This window comes from Peromyscus californicus, unplaced genomic scaffold (genome assembly GCF_007827085.1).
Source record: "Peromyscus californicus insignis strain IS unplaced genomic scaffold, ASM782708v3 Scaffold_4__1_contigs__length_199733344, whole genome shotgun sequence".
In the NCBI taxonomy this organism is placed as follows: Eukaryota; Metazoa; Chordata; class Mammalia; order Rodentia; family Cricetidae; genus Peromyscus; species Peromyscus californicus.
Window position 1 is genome coordinate 18,753,569 of NW_026294562.1, and position 18,063 is coordinate 18,771,631.

Below are 18,063 nucleotides of genomic sequence, written 5' to 3' on the forward strand. Positions count from 1 at the left end.
CCAACTTCTCAGGCAACCTTTGCGGGGCAGTTTTGAGAAATGATCTAATGGGTCCTTATTACAACACTTGGTAGTAAAGCCCAGAGCAAAACAATTGTTACCGTATTAGGGATCGAACAGCCTCTATTGAGTCTCCAAGGAGAATCTTAAATTGTTCTGGCATGGCCCACTAGTGGTGTTACACACCTTGCCAGCGGCCTGGCCTGGCTGTCCCACCATCCAGAGCTGGCTTCCAGCGCACCGTGTCCTCCGGCCCACGCCCCTGGTCTTCCCTCTCACCTCTGCTCAGGAACCACTGGATGCATGCCTTCTTTCCGGAGTCTGCAGGAGCCTGCTAGTGTGAGCAGCGGAGTCTCGGGCGTGTCTGGGTCTGGCCCCCAGGGTCCTGCACTTTTCTCATGGTCACATGGACTCAACTGGCAGCGTCCCTTCTCATTATCCTTAATACTCCCTTGTCTCCATTTACACCCAGGTTCCTGTTTCACTTCCCACTGCTGCCCTTCATTCTTATAAAATCGAACCCATCTGGCCTCCCAAAGTGAAGTACCTGAACGTCCCTGTAACCTTACCTCAGCCCCACACCTGCCTCGAGGAAGGCAGCAGGGCCACAGGTGAGATGTTTACACCCGTGCATTGTCCAACACACATCTCACATGACACCACTTTAGAACTCCGAAATTCCATGGGCAATTGAAGTGTCCACAGTCCAGGAAACACATTTTCATTTTATTCAAAAATTATTTACAATTTATTGAGCCTTCATAAATGCTTTATTTTAAAATCTTTTTTTAAAATTTATTTTAACCTGAAGAAAATGTGGGGGTCTGGGAGATAAGGAAAGGAGTGGTGACAGGCTCCTTAGATGTTCTGCAGGGGGGAGGGAATAATACAACAGCAGTGGCCTGGGCTGGTGGCCTAAGGGATAATGAGAGGGAGCGTTGTTTGTCCAGCAGGCTCCCTTGCGAATTCTCATTCAAAACTCATCACTTACTGGCCTAGGTCCGAGACCCCCAGCACCGAGTGCTGGCACTATCTATCCTGACCAGGCAGGAGCAGGCAGGGAGTGGTGGCTATGGAATTAGCTAGAACACATGCATGGCTGAGCCTCAGGCCAGCCAGGCTGAGCAAGGGGCTTGTGAAGTCAGGGACACACACACACACAGAAGAGGCATCCTGGCTCCAGTCTTCCCTCCCGTCGGCCGGGGCCCTCTCGGCAATACCGACTGTGGTTTGGTAGACAATGGGCAAAAGTTACATGGGATGTAGGTTGTACCATACTGTGTGGTGTGCCAAGGATTTCTGAGGACCCTGTCTTGGTGCCAACCTTCCCCCATTCACAAGAATGCTTGACCACTTACAATTAAACACCATTCTCAAAGTGTCCAATATTCACTCTGCATTGCAGAAACACTGGGCTGAAAGTTCCACTATTTAAAACTATTAAAAGCCTTTGTGGGTCTGGGAACTTTGAGAATATTAAGAAAGCTTCAAGTCTCTGGAAAACACACAAATATGCTAAGTTCCGACAGTTTTAAGGGCTTCATAGGCCCTCTGAAGTCAAACTACGGACTCCCCTGGAGTAACAGCCCCAGGTTAACAACCCCTGAGTTAAGTAAAGTTCCTGTGGGCAATCATTTTCCTTTGAGACACAGATAACGTAGAGGAATTATCAGCTGTCCATCTGCCTGTGACTGAGTGGGGGGAGGGGGAAAGGTGGCTTGGGAATGGCTTGGAGATGCAGCAGGCAGAACTGCATCTCTGGGTACTGACTGGAGGTGTGCAAGGGCTGGGAAATAAATCAGAAACTCAAATTCAAACTCAAACTTGACTTACGTTTTCCCTTAGGCTGGCTGCATTTCCCAATACCTACAATAGTCTTAGGAGTAGATATGCATGCTCACTCTGCCATCTTGTGGTTGTAATTGGAATTGCACCTGCCTTAACATCCAGGACTCAAACCCCCTGGATCTAGTAAATTTTTGGAATACTTAGCTGACCAGCAAGGGATATAGTAAGTGGCTGACAGTGGGGGTATGTGAAAAAGAAAAGTGAGCATTCAACATTCCTGTGTCAAGCACACTGAAGTCCCGTGACAGCACGGATCCTTCCTGTCTGAACTGGGCACTCTTTGGTTTATCATGGCTAAACTCACTGTAACTGAACCATTTTTTTCATGTACGTCTTTTTTTCCTGCTTTGATTTTCACTTAAACCCTGAAGTTCCACGTCTGGCTCACAACTTGGTCTCTGTGCTCCCTGATCCTCCCCTTGTGAAGCAGGCTTATTGAGAGATTAATCACTGGAAGCCCAAACTCACACGTCCTGGGGAGATACAGTGACCCAAGGCTTCCTCTCTTGCCCTTCCCCAGGCTTCAGAGAGAATCCAGGCACTGACAGGGAGTCCCACACTCTGAAGCTCTGGTAGAAGAATCCTTGTCCATCCCTGGAACTGATCTTCGTACCTGCTCCTCTAGACTCTAATACACCTCTCTCTGTCTGCATCACCTCCTGAGTTACTGCTAAGCATGAACTATGGTAGAAAGGGTTATTTTGTTCTGGAAGAAAGCATGGTGGGTTCCAGGACATGGGTCTCCTGTGGCTCAGGGACACCAAAGAACAAAGACTATCACTGGGAGCCTCAGAGTGGCTTTGTTAGCTTGGAGTCATCTCCCTGCCAGTCCTGGACTATGCTACGGACGAGACCACGTCTAGCATCTTCCATTACAGGCATCTCCTTCTGTGTCACACTGGAGACAACTGGGAAACTCGCCAAACTGACTGTGAGGGGTGTAAGGTGGAGGGCAGAGTGTTCTGTCACCGGTGGGAGGCCTTGGGGGAAGCAAGTGATGGGAGGGCGGCTCTTCCCCCAAAGCCTTGGAATCTCACACCCAGCCAATGAGGTCTTCCCCTCATCATGTGATCAGAGGTGTTAAATTGGAGTTTTCCTCGGAGGCTCTCTCTCCATCTGCTGACCTCTTCCTTTTCCCACCACCTGAAAAACAGGTTGCCAGCATCAATCCGGAGCTAGGGAGGACAGCCTCAGCAGGCTGAGGGCTCCTCCACACAGAGGTGGAGGAGGAGACAAACCCCCACTTTGGAATGCAGGCAACGGAACCCGCATTACACCACGGTGTTGATGTCAGCACATCTGCATCCTGAAGCAGTTACCCCCAATCCCAGGCATCAGTCTGCGACAGAGAGTTCATGGAAGGGACTAAGGTAGGCCCTGAGATGCTTTCTCTCCCTTCCCTGGACAGCCCCAGCTCAAGTGACTTCCAGACTCCCCCAAAAAGTACTAGTCTCCCAGTCTTTGATGTCCCATGGGCCGGAGTTGGCGGGTAGAGCTGGGAGCCATTCCCAAGGGCTCTGTTTCAGAACATCTGCCCACTCTGGGCCAGTGATGGTGGCTGCATAAATGTCCTCAAAGATGGAAGAGACACTTTTGCAGCTCTGCGGTTTTCAGGAAGGAACATTTTCATCCCGCTCTCTCTGCCACTGACCGCTGTCTAAGGAGGATACTGCTCTCTTTTAAAGAACATTTAGTGTGTGTGTGTGTGTGTGTGTGTGTGTGTGTGTGTGTGTGTGTGTGGTTTTGTGGGTACTGTGGTATACATGTGGAAGTCAGGCGACTACTTGTGAGTCAGTTCTCTCCTCTCGCCATGTGGGGCGTGGGAATCAAACTCAGGTCCTCAGGCTTGCAGCAAGCACCTTTACCCACTGACCCATCTCCCTGGCCCCTGCGTCACTTCCTGTGGTGTCTCCTGGACACAGAGGTTTTCTTCAGAGGACTATATAGTGAGTATTATGGGTTTTGTAGGTTCTAAGGTCTCTGTTGCGATTATTTAACCCTGCCATTGTGGTCACATAAAACAATGGGCCGAATGATCCAAAGATCTCTACCCATAAAGAACAGGAGGAGGAAGGAGGTCAGAATTTGACCTCAGGGCATGTCTGCAGACTCTTACCACCAGGTCACCAATGGAATGGGACAGATTCGAACAGTATTCCAGGCTTGCAAGTCTTCCCCTGGGAGAAGGATCCTAACACGCTGTTCCTGATACTTGGTGAGGAGCTTTGGTCAGGGAGAGAAGATACTCACTCAAGGTTCTCAGCAGCTTCTTGCCCATGGTTTCCTCAGAGTCGCTGCTGCAGGGGCTGGCCTCTGGCTCCAGGTGGATGTTACAACATTCAGCCTCGGAAGCTGAAAGGAGAGTAAACTCAGGTCTCCAACTTAAGTGTCAGGACCAGGCAGGGAGATTCCGAGTGCTGCCTCTCTGTGAGTGACAGGGTGGAAGGGTAGGACCTCTCAGTGTCTCAGTGAGTGGCAATACCGAACAGTGTGTGAGTGTGCATGTGTGGTGTGTGTGTGTGTGTGTGTGTGCGTGCGTGCGTGTGTGTGTGTGTGTGTGTGTGTGTGTGTGTGTGTGTAAGTCAAAAGACAACTTGGGTGTGTCCTGAAGGGTGTTGTCTATTAGTTAGCAAATGGCATTTTTACTGCCATGAAAGAAACAGAGAGACAATGGGTGCTGTAATCCAGCAGTCTATGATTCAGAAATAATTCTCTCTCCTCAAATGCCACCTGGCAAGAGAGAGGGAGAACATACTGTGTGCTCTGCCTAGTGTCTGTGCCAGACAAAAAGGACACCTGAGGCCACTAGATGTCACTTTCTTTTACCAGTAAAACCAAAGGCTCAGCAACAACTGGGCACATGCCCCTGGCTTCCTAGAATCTCAGAGCCCAGAAAGGGTCCCAGCTGGGAGGCAGGGTGCTGTGTTGGAAACTGACCTGCACCCAAAGCCCTGACATGGAGTCCACTTCTAACATGGTCACTGGGTGTGGACGATGCTCAACCTTGTGTGTTCTCAAGTCCACTCAGAGGTGGGCTAGATGTTCTCCAATGTCCATCCATCTCCATTCCCTCTCCTTTGCTCTATCTCCTAACTACATGCTTTAGCAGAGCTCCTAAATTTGGTGTGTGTGGGAGAAAAAGATCTCATTTTTTTTTTTTTTTTTTTTAGTTCAAATCCTGGACTGGTGACTGTTTGTGCCATCTCTCTGGGTTTGGTACACGTTGTCTCACTGATCTTACAAATTCAGGAGCCTCTGGAGATCTTTGCTTTGGATACTTGGTGTAGAGTGAGGTAGCTCTGAAGCCCTGGGACTGATGGCCTGGTGGGTCGGTGTGTGGAGTGCCCAAAGCTTGAGGCTGTCTACCTTCGTGAGGAAAGCTGGCTCTCATTGCTGCTGGGACACAGGGAGCTTTGAGCAGCTCCACCATCAAGGCAGAAGTGAACCGGGTCTCAAATGAAGGGATCTGAGAACACAGGGAAAGTTCCAGAGATTTTGGCCTGCTCTATGGCCCAGAGGAAGTGAAGAACCCCAGTGAGGATGGTGGCTGATGTCAGTTTTCTTCCTTCCTTCCTTCCTTCCTTCCTTCCTTCCTTCCTTCCTTCCTTCCTTCCTTCCTTCCTCCTTCCCTTCCTCCCTTCCTCTTCTCCTTCTTCTTTTTTAGTTTTTCCAGATAAGGTTTCTCTGTAGCCCTGGCTGTCCTGGAACTCGCTCTGTAGGGCAGCGGCCACAAGGCTGCCCTTGATGTCAGAGTGCAGCATGCTGAACTTATCTGTAGGGTAGTTGTAATATTTATAGAGTGTGATACCAGGCACCGGTGTGCTCTATATATACATTCTCTCCCTTAGACTTGAAACTGCTTTATGATACAACTACCATTATTTATATTTATTAACTTACTCTGGAAATTTACCTATTAGGATAAGGAAACTGAACCTTAGATTGAGTATTTGCTTAAAATTTCATAGTTCCTAAAAATCCAGTGTGGTGGCACATGCTTGTAATCTCAACACTTGGGAGGCAGAGGCAGGAGGCTCAGAAGTTCAAGGCCATCCTCTGCTACAAAGTAGGTCTGAGGCCAGCCTGGGTTACATGAGACCTTGTGTTAAAAAAAATCTGAATTGAGAGGCTAGAGTCTGAATCCAGGCAGAAGACAGCTCCTACCATTGCTCAAGTTTTCCTGGAAAGATGAATTAGATGGGCCCGATACATGGTAGGAGCTTGGTAAATGCCAACAGCACCCCCCTCGCCCCATCCCTCTCTCTCCCCTCTCTCTCTCTGTGATACAGGAGCTGGGGTTCCAGGGTTCCCCCAAGCCAGCTTGTTCTGAATCATGCTTGCGTCCCAGAGTGGTGATCTCCTTGCTCCTCTGGACCCAGCTCTGACCTGCTGTTGTGGGAACAGCTGCAGGGGACAGGGAGAGCTGGTGTGTCTTGTGCTCCTCAAAGCTGGTCATTTCTTCCTGGGGGAAGGCCATCTCCTCCATCCTCAGGTATACGACCTCGCCGGGGCTTCTCAGACCATCTGAGCGGCTGCCTAGGGAGGACAGTGAGTACATTACCTCTGTGCCTTGGAGGAGCCCTGTGGCTCTGTGAGGCACAAGATGGCTGCTGGGCAGAAGTGGGGAAGGAAGGGAGGGCCGTTCATACCACACAGCAGCCCAGCCTATCTGCCAGACTGACTCACACGGCAAGCTGGTCCTGTTGCTCAGGAGTGTGAGGACTGGGTCATCCTTTGGAGTCTGGGGTGTGCCCCGGGTCGTGGGGGCCTTGGTGGAGTCCCCATCAGTGAAGGCTTCCATGTCTGGGGACTGGGGCGAGCTGTCCATGTGGCAGGCCGTGAGCGCATTCTGGTACTGCTGTCGTGTGATCTGGAAGGAAGGAAGTGGACCGAGGCTCAGAAGAGCTCTGTGGACACTCTGTCCATAAGCAGCTCCACTGGGGTGCTTTGCAATGCCTGGTCTGAGGCCTGATGTCATGAAGTGCTGCATTAAGCCCAGCAGGGGAAGGACAAGGGAGGACCCTTTCCTTGCTGACCACCAATTCCCACGGCTCATTCTTATTACTGGCTTTAGACTTCGCAGTGCACTTGGAAGAACCTGCCTGGACCTCTTCTGTGTTGCCATAGCAAACTAGCTAAGCCTTGCACTTTACACAGAAAAGAGGTTTGTCTGGCTTGAGAGCCCCGTGGTTGGAAAGTATAACCAGTGTGGAGTTGGTGCTTGGTGAGCGCCTCCCTGGCTGTATCACAAGCTAGAGAAGCATAAAGAGAAAGAGCTGACTGCAGCAAGGGGCTAGGCACCCAGGCGAACCTTGTTCGACAGCAGCCTGATTTCCGGAAGACCAGTCCAGTCCTAGGAAAATGACACTAATCCCCTTCAATGGTGCTCCCCCAAACCCACTCACTTTCCTCTAGGCTCCACCTTTGGAAGACCCGCCTCCTAATACTGCTACACTGGAGACTTCGTTAACCCGTGGGGACACACTCAAACCATATCTAAACCAGGGGAACGGAACTGCTGTAAAATGCTCTATCTTCCTTTACTCCGTTTGCATACTTGGGAAGTTTCCACCCCTGCTGCACCTGTACTGAGCTCCGCTTCAGACACTGCTGGGTGGGGGGTGGGGGGTGAAGAATGATACAGGAATTAATGACTACTTCTTGATAACAACTCTAAGGGAGGGACCCCTGTGAGATGCTGAGGTCCCTGCCATTGGAAGCATTCACCATGTTAAACCCCCACTTGTTGACCCTGTCGTCCTGGCTAGTGTTACATCAACTTAAGACAAGCTAGAGTCCCTGGAGAGGAGGGAGCCTCAGCTGAGAAAAGGCCTGCATAAGGTTGTGCTGTAGGCAAGCCTCTAGGGCATCTTCTTAGTGGTTGATGGGAGAGGGTCCAGTCAGTTGTGGGTCAGGGCCACCCCTGGGCTGGTGGTCCTGGGTTCTATAAGAAAGCAGGTCGAGCAAGCCCAAAGGAACAGGCCAGTAAGCAGCCCTCCTCCATGGCCTCTGCATCAGTTCCTGCCTCCAGGTTCCTGCCCTGCTTGAGTTCCTGTCCTGACTTGCTTTGATGATGAACAGTGATGTGGAAGTGTAAGCCAATAAACCCTTTCCCTTCCTAAGGTTCTTTGGTCGTGGTGTTTCATCACAGCAACAGAAAGTCCAGCTAAGATGCCTGCTATAAAGAAGATCCAGACAGCTACAGCCAGGACTGGACGTGAGGAGAGGCACAGTGGTGTGTGTGTGTTGGGGGCAGTGGTTGGCCCTGGATACTGGATAAAGGGTAGAGTTGGGGGAGGGTCTGCGTGTCCGTAGGTGGCCATGAGAAAGGGAAGGTGCCGTTGATCGATTACCTCTCTGTTCTGACAGCTTTGCTTTCACACTGCTCTAAGGAAAAACAAAATTAAACCTGAAAGTACCACTGTGCTAATGCATCACTTAAAAACCCAAAACCTCTTGACATAAGGGGCTATAGAGAAGGCTTAGCAATTCGGAGCACTTGTTTTTGCAGAGGACCTGGTCTGATGCCCAGGCATACACAGCCATGTATGTGAACAAAACATGCATACACAGAAAATAAAATGACTACATCTAAACAAAATTAGAAAAGAGAAACTGTTGACATACACTCTGGTTTGAAAAATGGATGCAGGTTCAAATATCCAGTTTCATCATTTCTCTCCCTTGGAGCAAGTTTTGTTATTAGCGCTAGGGGATGAACCCAGGGCTTAGTACGTGCCAGACAAATGGGGTACTGCTGCCTTACACTCCCAGCCCTGACAACTCTTCAATTTAGCATGTTACTGTTAAATAGAAATACTGTCTAGTAAAGAAAAGAGAAGCAGACCAATGAGAGCTACATTGTACCACCCTGTGTCCAAAAAACAAACAAGAGAGAAACAGGCGAAAACATTTTATCACCATGGCCTTGACAGTCAACAGTTCTCACTGCTACCAGCCCAGAACTGGGGCAGCCAGACCCTTTTCGAGGTCTCTTCACTGTGCTACATCTACTGACCTTCCATAGCCATTTGTGGGCGGCGCTGCACACGACACTGCCTTAATTCCGCTCAGGTTCCTTCCTAATTTTGAAAGGTTCAGACAATCTCCAGATAATATAGTGCTTTAAAAATGCCACATAGGCCGGGCGGTGGTGGCGCACGCCTTTAATCCCAGCACTCGGGAGGCAGAGCCAGGCAGATCTCTGTGAGTTCGAGGCCAGCCTGGTCTCCAAAGCGAGTACCAGGAAAGGCGCAAAGCTACACAGAGAAACCCTGTCTTGAAAAAACCAAAAAAAAAAAAAAAAAAATGCCACATAGTTTAGTGCCTGCACTGGTCATTGTTATTTAACTTATTTTTTCCCTCTTAACTATTTGCAAGGTTGCTTTTATATAAAACATTTTACATTTTACATGTTTATATCTTTCTTTCTTTCTTTCTTTTTAGATTTAAAGTTTTTATGAGTCTGGGTGTTTTGCCTGTATGTATGTCTGGTGCCCATGGAGGCCAGAACAGGGTTTCAGATCCCCTGGAAGTGGAGTTATAGATGGTTGTGAGATATCATGTAGGTGCTTGGAATTGAACCGGGGTCCTCTGGACATGCAGCCTGTGCTCTTAACTCCTGAGCCATCTCTCCAGCCCCCATATTTGTATCTTATAGTCAGATATATTTAAAATACTGCACAGTGGTCATCTGCAATGCTAACGCTCAGAAAATGCACAGTGATTGTCTGAGGAAGCTAAACAAACTGATTTCCAACAGATACCATTTCCCCTCTCATTCTTGCTGCAATGCAACCATGTCCTAACAGTAACTGGGTTTAGAATGTCTTTTCTAACTTGGGCCAGTTAATAATTTAAGCATCTCCTAAATTATTACTTTGAAACTAACAAAAGGTAAGCTTCTCTTTTGGGCATCTTGATTTGGCAGCCAAGGCACCCAGAAGTGAACCTTTAGGCTGTGAGTATCTCTTGCCATTTCATGAACTTGTGATTTGGGGATGGTTTATTAACCTTCAAAATACGATCCTGCAATTTAGTGATTTTACCACTAGATGGTGATGGGGATCTTGGTCAAAGTCATACAACCCACACTTCTAAGGTACCTGCCCAAGATTCTTAGCTTAACAATGATGCCTACAGGACACACACTCACACCCCCCCACCCCCCCACCAACAACAAACAACAAAAAAAACCAACCAAACCAAACCAAACCAACCAACCAACCAACCAAACAAACAAACAAACAAACAAACAAAAAACACCAACCAAACAAAACCCCCGAAAACAAAAAATTCACAAGGACTGGTGGCTTTATAATATATTAACATCTATGAATTATGACTTTAAAACCTTTCCCAGAAGAACCATAAGATGTACCTTTCTATCTCATTTTAAACTTGTCTTGAAATTGTATTTCTCTTTAACTTAATAATTTTAGAACTTAAGTTTACTGGACAAGGAAGGTCACTGAGGACCTTTCCTGCTGCCAGCCACTGGAGTTTGGGCCCATGAATACACTTCTCCATGCAGTGGTCCTTTAGGTCCACAGGTACTGTATGGCTCAGATCACTTGCCTGGGGTATCTGAGGCCCCAGGTTCAATCCTCAGAACAACACAATAAAATAAGAAAGCATAGAGATTCTCCTGGCTAAAGAGAAGGTCAGAGCCGGGAGAGAGGTGGAGGAAGTTGCCTCAGCAAGTTCCTGAGCATCTTTTGAATTGGGAGGAGGGGATTTTTCCGCTTACATTTTAAGAACTATCTTATATTACACAGCAAAGGAGAAAACCAACCCCTAACGCATTTGTCTTGAATTTGAAAAGTGCCCCTCAGTAGAAAAGTTTTCTGAATCCACAGGCGTAAAGAGTTTGACTAACCCTTTAATTAGACACCCTTCTCAACTTTAAAACATTTAGGTGGAAAAAAAGGACTGTTTGGTGTTTCCCGGCAGCTTGGACCAGATCCCGATCCTCTCATGTGACAAAAAGAAACATACGATTCTCAGATCTCCTGAGAACTGGCCTTAGATTCAGGGTTCTCTCTGTCTCAGGCTGGAAAGTTTTCCTTGTTATTTGGGGAAATTTCCCTTTTCTTAGGTCTAGGAGTGGGGACGAGTTTTAGGAAAACCTTTACAAATTTCCTCTAGCCAAGGTCTTCTCAGTACATTCCTCTGAGGGACTTCCAAATCCAGGCCCTATTGTCCTATCCAATCTAGTCAAGACAAGGACCACTCCTCCAAACCCTCAGCTCCCACATCTGCTTATTTAAACCTGATGGATAAGTAATCTCACTTTCCACTCCATAGCAGCAAACCAGACTGGACACTAATTTGTAGTGGGTAGCTGTTCCAGCTATGACCTTGAAGCACAGCCCCTAGTGAGGTAGCAGGTAACTCTTACATCTGCCTATGACTTGAAGTACATGCCCCTGGGTCATGGCTGCTGGGGCTGGGGAGAACACCCTTAAGACCTGGGATATATGTACGCAGCACTCTCTTTACTCCCTCGTGGTTCTGGATGCTGGGACTGACCAGGCAGGTCTTAAAAGAAGATCAGCATGGGACATAGCTCGGCTTTTCCGGAGCCTACAATAATGCCTATGCTATAGTGAGTTACCTGTACCCTAATAAATTCCCTTGCTCATTAAATAGACTCTGGATTTCTCACATTACTGATTTTTCTGAACTTCAGCCATAAATAGTGCCATCTGACCCCCAAAATCTATACACTACATGCTAAAACCTAATCCCCCAGGAGAAGGTATTCAGGAGGAGGGCTTTGGGAGGGGGTTAGGTCTTAAGGGTGGTGGGTGCTGTGCCTTCTCTTCTATGAGGTCTTGTCTCCTTTCTCTGCTCTCTAACATCTGAGGACTCAAAGGCTGTGAGAAAGTGGGCCCTCAACACACACTGACCTTGACCTGCCAGCCTATAGCAGATTAAGCCATACAATTTGTGACAGTAGCCTGAATTGACTTCCTGAATTGAACAGGAAGGTCCAAGGGGGGGAAAAAAAAGCCCTCCTCCCCTCTTCCCCATCTAAATGTTTTAAAATTGAGAATGGTGACCAATTAAATGCCCTTTAAACCCGTGGCTTCAGAAAACTATTAATCCTACTTAACAGTTTTTTTTTCCCTTCCCAATTGATGGAGCAGTGCGCTAAAAATAGAACCCAAATTCCATATGCTGCCCCAGAAGGCCCAGGGGCTCTGCTTCCGATGCCCCCTTCCCATCTCACACCAGCAACTGCCTCTGCTCTTCACAGGCCAGTGTTCAGATCCCCGACACCCCCAGCACTGTGGTTTCCATTCTGAGCATGCTCCCTCCCTCCCTCGTCAGCCCTCAGCAAGTGCCCTCTCCTCAGCCCTCTCTGATGGCCACTTCAGGAGTAGCCAACCCACTTGTCTCTCTACCCAGTCTCTCTTCATGCCATGGCTCTGTCATCAGCACTTGAACTTACCTGGTTTATGACGTGCTAACCTGCCTCCCTCACCCTGCTGCTGTAAGCTCTAGAGGCAGCTGGCACAGTATCTCCTCAATGCTAAGGCAGAGCAGACAACGTGAGATGGCTGATAAACTGTGTCCTGAAATTTTGAGCCCAACACTGCAAACCAGTGGAGCTAGCACACTGGCCCCTCTTATCACCCTCCTCCTACCTCCACCTCGGAGGAAGGTCCCCAGGAGCACTGAGAGGTTTTCCAGGCTGGAAGTCACAGGGAGTAAAGTAAGCCTCTCTGCTCCCAGGCCTGTTAGATGTCCAGTCACAGCCCTGAGTAGTTCTCAGCTAGGCTGTGGTGGCTTCTCCCTGGGCTAACTTTCCACAACTCTCCCTTCAGTCCAGTGATTCCAGGGCCTGGACTCCAGAAGCAGACAGAAGTGTTAACTCTGAAGTGTGATTCCACCACTTTTCAGCCAGATGATCTTGCGTTCAAGCCTCAAAGTCATCTGTACAACGGGAATGGCGGTAGCACACACCTCAGAGAGTGGTAGTGAGATGGAGCAGGTGATTCTGGTAAAGGACTCAGAGAAGATCCTCGAAGAGTGCTGTCCACCCAGCAGTCCTTACCCGGCCCTGTCTTAGTCAAGGGTTTCTATTGCCGTGAAGAGGCACCATGACCAGCTCTTATAAAGGAAAGGCAGAGATGGTACTGGGGAAGGAGCTGAGAGTTCTACATGTTGATCCCCAAGCAGCAGAAGGGAATGCCATATAGGCCTAGCATCTGAGACCTCAAAGCTGTCCCCACAGTGACACACTTCCTCCAACAAGGCCACACCTCTTAATAGTGCCACTCCCTATGAGCCAAGCATTCAGATACATGAGTCTATGGGAGCCCTTCCTATTCGAACCGCCACATGCCCCCCTCTGGCACGTTCTGCCCCTTTTGCTGGTCATGTTCAGTGGTTTCTTCTTTTCACGGCTACTTTTATTGGCTGACTATCACTGAAGTATCTGCAGAGTCCTGGCACACAAAACCAGCCAGCACACCCTAGAAGTAATCAGTGTTGTGGGCAGAAGGAAATGACCTCCTGTCACCGTGTGATTTCAACAGTCGGCAGTTACCAAGTGTACTCACTGATGCTTCATTGCACTGGGATAAGTGGGCTCTAGCTAAGGTCTCAGGGCCGAGTTTATAATGGTTTGCTGGATGCCAGGAAAGAAAATCCAGCAGAGTAAGAGAAAGGTAGAAGACTGAAAGGACTCCCAGGCACTGCAACCCTACGGAAAGATCTGAAGAGATGCCAGCCTTTCTCCTCAGTGCCTCTGTCCACGCTGCACTTCAGAGTGGATCTTCAGTGACCCATTTTCATTTACGGCTTAGAAATGCTCTCATGTAAGTCAATATACTGTCGTAGAAGATGATCATGGTTTTCTACATGCTTGGCTTATTATTCCCTTGCTGACTGACTTTGAAAGAAATGGACAGAATCATTCCGGTGCCAGTGGCAGGGGTCCAAAAGAGACAGTTCTGTCTAGAAATATATCTCAGGCAAGCTCATCTCCCTTTAATTTGTGCCTTAGTGTCTCCACATGAAATAAAGGATCGGGAGTCTTGACTGGGACAAATGATTAACAACAACAATAATAATAAGCAGTCACGATCAAGCTTACTAAAAGCAGGGCTTTGTACAGTCAGGGAGGGGCTGCCACCCAGCATGGTCCTGGGACAGGGGGATGGAATGGGGAGAAAGGCCTGTCCCACTCCCGCAGCCAGCTGCCCTCCTGGAGGCGTTACCTTCACAAACTGCACATCACTGAGGATGTGCACCGAGTAGTCGGGTGTGTAGAGGTTGTTGCTGCTGCTGTACAGCTGCGTGTTGCTCCCACCAAAGTCACTGCGCTCTCGGTTTGGAGACTCGGAGCGATTCAAGCCGCTGCATCGAGAAGGGGACCGGTTTACTGCAGATGGTGAGGAAGAGGGAGGGGATGGAGAGAAGAGGCAAGGAATGGCAGGTGGGAAAAAAAGAGGAAGGACGAGAGGAAGGAGGAAGAGAGAAAAGGTGCTGTTTACCGAGGTCCCATGGCACTACCAGGCAGTGGTGGCATTGCAGGGTCAAGGGCCCACACTCCACCAAGAAAGGAGTGGCTTGTTGGGGTTGCCTCCTGTGAGGCACCACCTGACCCAGGGAGGAAGCCAGAGTGCTTGTTTTCCCTAGATGGTGGGCAGAGGTGGGCTGTCTTGGCTCCTGTCTTCAAGTTATGTACATGAGGACCCCCAAATATACAAGAGTAGTGCTATGTACATGGTACACAGCAGAGACCCCTCTATTGGGGCAAGGCACTGTATACAATGCAACAACAAATCCTTTTAGAGAGACCAAAATACATCTTCAGAATCACCTGTCACATCACCATGGCCATAATTTAGTGTGGCTAAACTCAGGTCTGCCTCAACAGTGGCAGGCCCTGGATCACGAGTGTAAAGAGAGGCCCATAAGCCATAAAGGTAAATACTTACAAGTTGTATAGCATGCTAATATGCAGTTAAAACGTTTTATCTTTGCCTTTCATAACTGTTTATATCAACTTGTAAGGAAAGGTTCAACTCCTTGATTTTTGTGGCAGAAACAGGGCTGTATGGATTGAGCCAGGCCCTGGTCTTCGGGCTTCTGGACTAGTATCTTTCAGGGATGTTTGGTTGCAGAACTTTAGGACTCTGCATGTTGAAGATGTGTAGCAGGAACTAACTCCCTTTGGTTCTATGAATGTCTTGCCTCATCCGGGGATGCAGCACTGAGGAGAGCCACAGTGGTCCTTGAAAATGGGGGTCATGGAAAGGCTCCGATCTAGCACAAATGGAGCCTGGAATAATCCACAGACTTTCTGCCAAAGACATACTCCACAGCTTCTTTAAATTCAGTAAAGACCAGCCATTTGGTTTTAAACGGGAAGTGAGCTATCTTCCCTAGGACCAATAGGTATGAGGAAGCTGAAGGTGACCCTAGGCATTGTCTCAACCATGGGATAAGCCTAATGAGAGAATACAAAGCCCTTCTCATCCCTCTGTTTCCCAACTGATGCCACTCTGCACATCTTCCCCAGAGGCTAAGGAGGCCATTGGCTTCTCAGAACTCAGATCTACTTCAGAGAGCTCAAGTGAAGATTCAAAATCTTCAAAGTTTTTTTCAGGGTGAAACAGTGATTTAATTCTGCCCCCTGAGATGCTGCTGCTGTCAGTCAGGATGTCTGCTTAGCACCTACTGGAATGAGTCACAGAGTTGGATGATTTGTCTATTTGCCAAGCTGTTACAGCTTGGCAAACCATGGAGCAGACATTAAAATAAACATAGGTCGAATCACCTTCTCTCTAGAACCACAAGAATCACTGCTTTCGTATGATTATAGAACTGAGGATCCCACTTTTATCTTAGTTGTCTCTGCAGATGCTGTTTACTTGTATGCAGCTATTTACCCTTAGAAACCTGGGAGTCTGCCTTGACTCCCCTACTCTCCAAGGAACACACCGAGACCTGCCATTGCCCTCTAACCCAAAGGCTCTCTGCTCTCTGTCTCTGTCTCTGATCAAGGACAGTTACCATCTCCATGGCTTGGGTCACAATCTGGCCTCCTCACTTCTACCCTTAAACAGCAGCTTTCCCTTTGTGGAGTGCATTCTAAGACTCCCAGTAGATGCCTAAAACTCTAATAGTACAAACCCAACTTATATGCTGTGTTTCCCTACACACACATACATACGATAAAGTTTAAATTACAAACAAGAGATCACCCATAATTGTGTATTCACTAATAAAACAGAATTATAACAATATACACTATAATAAAAGTTGCTTATACATTATGAATTGCCTATTTCCTAAATTTTCAGTTTAATATTTATGGATCTTGACTGCCACTGGCGACTGAAATCACAAAAAATTTAAAGTATGGATAAATGAGACCACTGAGATCCATTTCCATAAACTCATTTCTGATTCTCTCTGAATAAACCCAGACTGCTTGCTGGTGCCCACTTTCCTGACTGATTTCCTCTTGGGCCCCCTTCTCCTCTTTTGGCCTCTGGCCTCCTTGGCATCCTCAATCACCTAAGTGTCTCTCCCTTGGTCTCTTTGCCAGTCCCTTGGTTCCCAGACCTGCCTGCCAAGGTTTCTTCCTTTTCAATCCCTAGCTGTCACTGGAGAGGCTCACTTCTCTGAAGACTTCATCTGGGAGCCCTGAGAAGTCAACTTCATCTCCCCCATGTTCACTGTTGCTGCCCTTCTCCAGTCCTTCAAAAAGCACATTTCACGAAAATTACACATTCGTTAGATCTGCCTAACTCTAAATTCAGTGAGAGTAGAGACCTTGCCTTTCCTGGCCATCATCAATATACACCCACAGAACCTGACCTGGGGCAGGTACTCAATGGAAATGTAGAGTGGAAAAATCTGTACCTAACAGCCCTTGAAAGGACTTTAATTTAGAATCTACATTCTGTTTAAAGAGAGGTTTTAGAGCTCCAGAATGATCTTGGGGTCCCCAAGCCTTTCCTCTGTAAACTATAGTCATCTGGGGAACCCCTTCCTCTAAGAAGCTAGGGTTGGTAGCAGGATACCAGAAGTGCAGCTGGATGGAGTTAAATTCAAGAAGCCTCAGGCCTTGGCCAGCAGCTTAGGATGCACACACAAGACAGGCAGTCTTGGAGTCAGGGCCCATGGAAGCTGCTTATTTACAGGTGTTGGAGGACCAGATCCTCCAGAGCGACTAAGGACTGACAAGACAGTGGCAGAGGATACAGTGATGTACCAGCAACTGTGAATGATGAGACTGTGCTCTTGGTCCCTTGAAAACAAAGTGATGAGTTCTGGCTTGGCTTAATCTATTTACAGCTATTCAGGGTGGCAGCTGGCAGCCTGGTAGTTGTGGGAGTACCAGGTAGTCTTGCAGGAGGGCAGCTTCTTTGGCATATGATCAGGGTCTGGAAAGCTGAACCCTGACTCAATGGGTCTTGGCTTCCACTCAGTTTGGGCACAACTCGGGGAGAAGACGTGAGCTCTACCTGTGGCTTCAGTTACCCTGAGACAGCACCTCTATCTTCCATTTTTCCTGACCAGACAGGGGCTTCACAGCCCACAGCTCCTGCCCCAAATTCTTATCCTGGGTCATGTTTCTATAGATATTTGGAAAGGATAACAGGGAAACAGAACCTTTCTTATCTACTGAACTTCTCCCATCTGCAGAAGTGTTTGCCTGAATCACTTCCATTCCTTGTTGGGAGTAGAGGCAACCACTACATCCTAGTTCCCCATAAAACTCTCACCATACATGAGCATCTAGGATAAGGAGGTCACCCTGCTTTCACTCAGGGATTCACATGTCAAACACAGTTAGATACTTTGTGGTTGTGTTGTGAGGAGGAACATATTTTTAATTTTTTAAAGTAAATACACCACCGGATGTTTATTTATAAAATCCCAAAGATTTTCAACACCAAAAGATACAACTGTTTTGTAAAAGGAATTTTTAAGGGAAAAAAATAACCCTCATTTCGTGACAAAGAAAGTCCTAGCGCATCTGAATGTTGTGCAAGATGGATGTTTTAGTGTCCCAGAGCCTGACATTCCTCAATAGGTAGGATGCTGATGACTCGGCATTTTGGTAATTGTGTACACACACTCGGAGGCTTCAGAGCAAGGGAAATGGAAATGGAAATGCTTTTAATAAAAAAAGAGAAGAAATCAGTAACAGACGAGTGTCCCAGCAGCATGGCAAACTAGTTCAAG

General features: G+C 47.9%; 1 protein-coding gene across 3 annotated transcripts in view; it reads right to left on the bottom strand.

The window, feature by feature from the left end:
* Positions 1-705: 705 nt before the first annotated feature.
* Cnnm1 (cyclin and CBS domain divalent metal cation transport mediator 1) overlaps positions 706-18,063 on the bottom strand; it is a 56,225-nt gene continuing 38,867 nt past the window's right edge. For 2 of the 3 annotated variants that reach the window (XM_052713440.1, XM_052713441.1), the window contains 5 exons: positions 14,079-14,242; positions 6,535-6,718; positions 6,235-6,384; positions 4,099-4,200; positions 706-2,991 (listed from right to left, as the gene is read on the bottom strand). In XM_052713440.1, coding sequence (XP_052569400.1) covers positions 2,912-2,991; positions 4,099-4,200; positions 6,235-6,384; positions 6,535-6,718; positions 14,079-14,242 — 680 coding nt within the window. In that variant the 3' untranslated portion in view covers positions 706-2,911. Of the gene's footprint in view, positions 2,992-4,098; positions 4,201-6,234; positions 6,385-6,534; positions 6,719-14,078; positions 14,243-18,063 lie in introns of those variants that run through there. The other variant, XM_052713442.1, reaches the window with a different exon arrangement.